Source organism: Phyllobates terribilis, unplaced genomic scaffold, assembly GCF_046119375.1.
Source record: "Phyllobates terribilis strain yellow unplaced genomic scaffold, ASM4611937v1 Scaffold_6631__1_contigs__length_43131, whole genome shotgun sequence".
Taxonomy (NCBI): Eukaryota; Metazoa; Chordata; class Amphibia; order Anura; family Dendrobatidae; genus Phyllobates; species Phyllobates terribilis.
The window spans coordinates 20,829-25,719 of NW_027369373.1; the positions used below are offsets into that span (position 1 = coordinate 20,829).

General features: G+C 40.5%; 1 protein-coding gene across 1 annotated transcript; it reads left to right on the top strand.

The window, feature by feature from the left end:
• Positions 1–808: 808 nt before the first annotated feature.
• LOC141251100 (uncharacterized) lies at positions 809–3,237 on the top strand. Its single transcript, XM_073670224.1, has 6 exons — positions 809–820; positions 1,931–2,144; positions 2,235–2,472; positions 2,599–2,749; positions 2,833–3,132; positions 3,226–3,237. Exons 1-6 carry the CDS (start codon positions 809–811, stop codon positions 3,235–3,237), a joined length of 927 nt encoding a protein of 308 aa, XP_073526325.1.
• The last annotated feature ends 1,654 nt before the right edge of the window (positions 3,238–4,891 follow it).

Genomic DNA, 4,891 nt, shown 5'->3' on the forward strand with positions numbered 1-4,891 from the left:
GTCACCTCCGCAAAATGAAGAAACCTATAGATCACTATTTTTTTCATTTTTCCTAGGCATCTTTTCAGGATTTCACCTAGCCACTTCTCTACTATTAGGTTCACATAGTCTCACATCTCTCATAACCTCATATTGCACCAATCTATACTGGTTTAGGTTACAAGTTTATTACATGAATTGCCCCACAGGGTTTTTGAATCATCCTTGATTTTAATTACCTTTTTTTATTTTGTGACCTTTTTATTATTTGATTTTTTTTCTAAACAAATGCGATGTATACAGACTCATAAACTCCAAAGTCTAACAAAGATAGTTCTAATTATGAATTCAAATGTTGCCTCAACAAAACTACAAAAAACTAGTGAAAAATATACAATGATGAACTAATCCCTCCCCCCCCCCCCCCCCCCCTCAATTCTTAACTTTTGCGTGTGCTCAATGTAGATATGAGATACAAAAGACAAAAAAAGGAAATGGAAATGAAACATCTAGACAAAGGGGGAATGAAGCGGAAACAAATCATGAGTGGTAGACTTTAGCGAAGAAGGATGCACCAAATGTACTGAGTCACCAAGGTGGTGTGCGCGGGTCATGGTGGCAATGGGCGTGGGCCGCACAAAGAAAGGGATGAGGTGCGACAAAAAAGGTGTGAGTCACGGCTCAACGTTTGTGGGCAGACCATCTTCGGTACTCATGGAACACAATGTACATGCTCAGTACGAATGTCTTTGCTCTCCTTGCATTGTGATAAGGTGTGACTGATGATGTGACACCGAGATAAAGGTTGTGAAAGCTTAGATCTGGCAATATGGAAAAGAAAGTAAGTGGGATGTCGTCAGCGCTAGAAATTGTGTTACCCAATGGACGCAATGACGTTAGATATGGAAATAGAAAGAAAAAAACTTTGTTAGTGATGGTAACACACAAAGATGATTAGGTTTTTGTGCCTCCACACATCTTTTAATGGATTTCTTATTTTCATTGATTTTTCTCCTTTTTTGTATTTTTAACTACGAAATCCTCAAAAACAACTACAAGAACCAATAAGAATATGCTTTAACACATACAAAAACACTTAAAAATACTTCACTGAGTTAGGAAATGGGTGGACCATAGCGCCAACTACTATCTATGAAGCTCATCGATATGCTCGCGTGTCTCTTGGTGTAGCTATATCATGGTATCTTCAAGTCTATCTTGGCGTCTCATTAATGCCTGAATGAGCTTGTCAACACTTCGCGTCCCTATTTGTAGCCAGTTATCAGTCAATGCCTGATTCGAAGCACTCCTTTCAGTGCATGGACATGGTTGACCTTAAGCTGTACCATCTTCCTCTGTACTCTCTGCATTGTCTAATATGTGTGCCTCTAAAGCCTGTGGAATAAATGGGATATACTAATAGCTGGCAGTCAGTCCTAATGAAAAATTATCTTGGTATTTGCACCTGATGGCACTTACACTTAGAAGTGTAAGAGAACCAATACATGTCTTTTTCGTTCACCATTGTGAGGCAGCCAACTCTCTTCAGTCGATCCAGATTGTATGAGGCTGGTTACAATTTTCCAAATAATCCATTATGAATTAAAACACCCTTATAGTTGATGTAGTTGAATAAGGCCTTAATTCTAAGAAAGAGAGAAAGTCGGCATATTTTTCAATAGACTCCTAATTTGTACATCCAGATTTCGCAATTAGTACACATTTCATTTCACGTCACGTGGAACAAACTCTTGTTATAATTGTATAATTGACGGGGTCCGAGAGCGCACTCCAAACTTGCAGTTGCGTGCTCTAATTCCCTCCGTATTTTATGTGGAGGGAATCTGTACACTGTCTCATAACAAATGAGGAGTTTAAGAAGTACGTCAGTTATCTTTTGGTAGTGCGTGTCGGATTATACATATACATTAATGTTATTCTCGATTTGTAGGGTTTGTTGCCTGGTAATCAGCAAGAAATAGCAGTTAAAAGGCTAGCAGGGAATTCCTCACAAGGTCAAGAGGAATTCAAAACAGAGATTAAGCTACTAGCCAAGCTTCAACACAAGAATTTGGTCCGACTTTTAGGTTTCTCCTTACATAATAAAAAAAGACTTCTTATTTATGAGTTTGTGCCAAATGCAAGTTTGGATCAGTTTCTATTTGGTATGTCACTCTGCTCTTAACATTTGAATAGAACTTCCATGTTTATAACTCATCAGTTGCTTTACTATGTACTTTGATCGAGTGTAATAGGTGCAAATAGACGTGGTCACTTAGAGTGGGAGAACAGATACCAAATTATAAGAGGCATTGCTCGTGGGATTCTTTACCTGCAAGAGGACTCTCGGCTACGTATTATCCACCGTGATATTAAAGCTAGTAATGTACTTCTTGATGCAGAGCTGTGCCCTAAAATTGCAGACTTTGGAACAGCAAGGTTGTTTGACATTCACCAAACTCATTCCGACACAAGAAGAATTGTTGGCACGTAGTAAGTTTTAATTTCATTGACTAGTTTGATAGACTTATTTTCCAACTCTACTTGTACATATCAGCGTGAAATGCATATCCCTTATAAATATCTAAGCGGATGAAATGTATACATGTTGATTTGCAGCGGTTACATGGCTCCAGAATATGCGTTACACGGCAACTTCTCGACTAAGTCAGATGTTTACAGCTTTGGAATTTTACTCTTGGAGATCGTATGTGGTACAAGATGTAGCACCTTATTCACTGGAGAGGTTTCAGGATCCTTAATAAACTTGGTAAGTAAATTGTATCAAGAATCTAATTTTCCAACTGAACTTGGAAAAATAACAAAGTACTCATTGTTAATTATATGAAATAGGTATGGAGAAAATGGAGTGAAGATAGGCCATTGGAGGTGGTGGATTCCTCCATGATAGACGGTTCAGAACCTGAAATCCTAAGATGCATCCACATAGGTTTGTTGTGCGTTCAGGATAATATGGCTTACAGACCAACAATGTCATCGATTGTACGTATGATGAGCAGCGACTATTCTATTGCACTTCCAGATCCTTTGCAGCCAGCATACGTCTTCATGACATCAAATTTACCATTGAGCTCCCAAGATATTTTGTCCATTGATAGCTCTACAGGCTACGAATCAATCACTGAGCTTCATGTCCGATAGTAGTAATTGGTACGGAGTTTGATCGATACGTATTCCCCTTTTTTAGGTTTGTCCCTCAATTTCACACTCTTTTTAACTTAACAGAAAGATACTTAATTAGCACTTATATTCCATCATAAGAGTAAAACATATACTCTTAGGTTGCTATCATGTGGTATCCTGGGTTGAAATGTGTTAAGTTAGTGAAATTCCACATGAGTTTTTGTTTTTTTTGAGATGGTAGATGAGTTAACAATAATCATGTCGAAAAGTTACAAAATGCGCACCATATGCAAGAATTCAGTCCATTTAGAACTTTTTTTTGGTAAAAAGTAAATAATATAAATGGTAGGTTCCACTAAGAGAATTCAAATTACAGACAGTCCAAAGAGCACACATAGCATAATACACAGGTTATCCATACTGTGCTAAATAATCATCAAACTAGTATCCGAGTGCAGAAACAACCATAGTCACAGGAAATATGTCATAAAGAAGTCTAAAAACATGAATATTAATCTGTCTAACGATGACCTCAACCGTAATCCGGTTGTGCTCAAATATAAGCGCATTCCGCGCCTGCCAAACCAAGTAAACTGTTGCCGAGAGCGCAAAAGTCTGGGCCCTTGCAAGAACTCCTCCACCATGTGCATGTGCGCGCAGCTAGACCATAGTACTATCAATAGAAGTGCAAGAGTGAGGCATGTGAAACCTGGTACAGACCGCCTGCCAGACACTCTGAACAACCGAACACTCAAAGAAGAGGTGATAATGAGACTCATATGCCGAGCCGACTCACAAAGAAGACAACACGGATCAACGCCAAGAAAGAACAATCTATTATAGGTAGATAACCGACCAAGCACAGCTAACCACAAAATGAACGAATGCCTAGGAGAGTTGTGCTTGGGCCAGACCTCAGCCGTCTAAGACACACTCGGTCTCCTATCCCGGAGTGCATCATACGCAACCGAGACTCGGAACCTATCAGCAATACACCAACTATGAAGAGTCTCCTCAACTCTCATCTCTCTATCTGGCATCCGAACAAAATCTCTAGCAGCCAGAATCCCCTTGATCAAAGCGGAATCCAGGCGATGAGCCACCCAAGTGCTAGGGCTATGAACACGCAGATACCTATGGTGAACCCAACGGACCCATAGACTCTCCCGCCCCTCAGAAATATGATAATAATGCTTCAGGAAGAAGCAGCTGTTCCAGACAGCCAAATCACGCAGACCCAGACCTCCCTCCTGTCTCGAACAATAGATATTACTCCAGCTAACTCTAGGCCAACGCCACAGAAAATCCCTGCAGAGGGTGATCAGAGCAGAAAGAACTCATGTAGGCACATGAAGAACAGACAACCAGAATCCCTCAACACCCTGAATCACAGAAGCCAGGAGCTCACGACGACCTGCAAAGGACAAACTCCTCCTAGCCCATGCACTAAGATACCCACTGATCCTGTCGAGAAGCGGCTTGTAGTCCATAACCCGAAGGCTGTGCGGACTAATCGGGATCCCAAGGTATCTGAAAGGAAAAGTACCCTCCTTAAAACCCGTAATAGAACGTAAAGTACCCACTTCTCCATCAGGTACAGAATCCAAAAAAATAGATGACTTAGCCGCAATGACACGTAGGCCAGACATATCCCCAAACTTCCTGAGGCAGTCACTGAGGATGGAAACAGAGGAAGCATCCCCCCGACAGAACATAACAACATCATCAACAAAGATCAAATGAGTGAGCTCAATACCTGCACAATGTT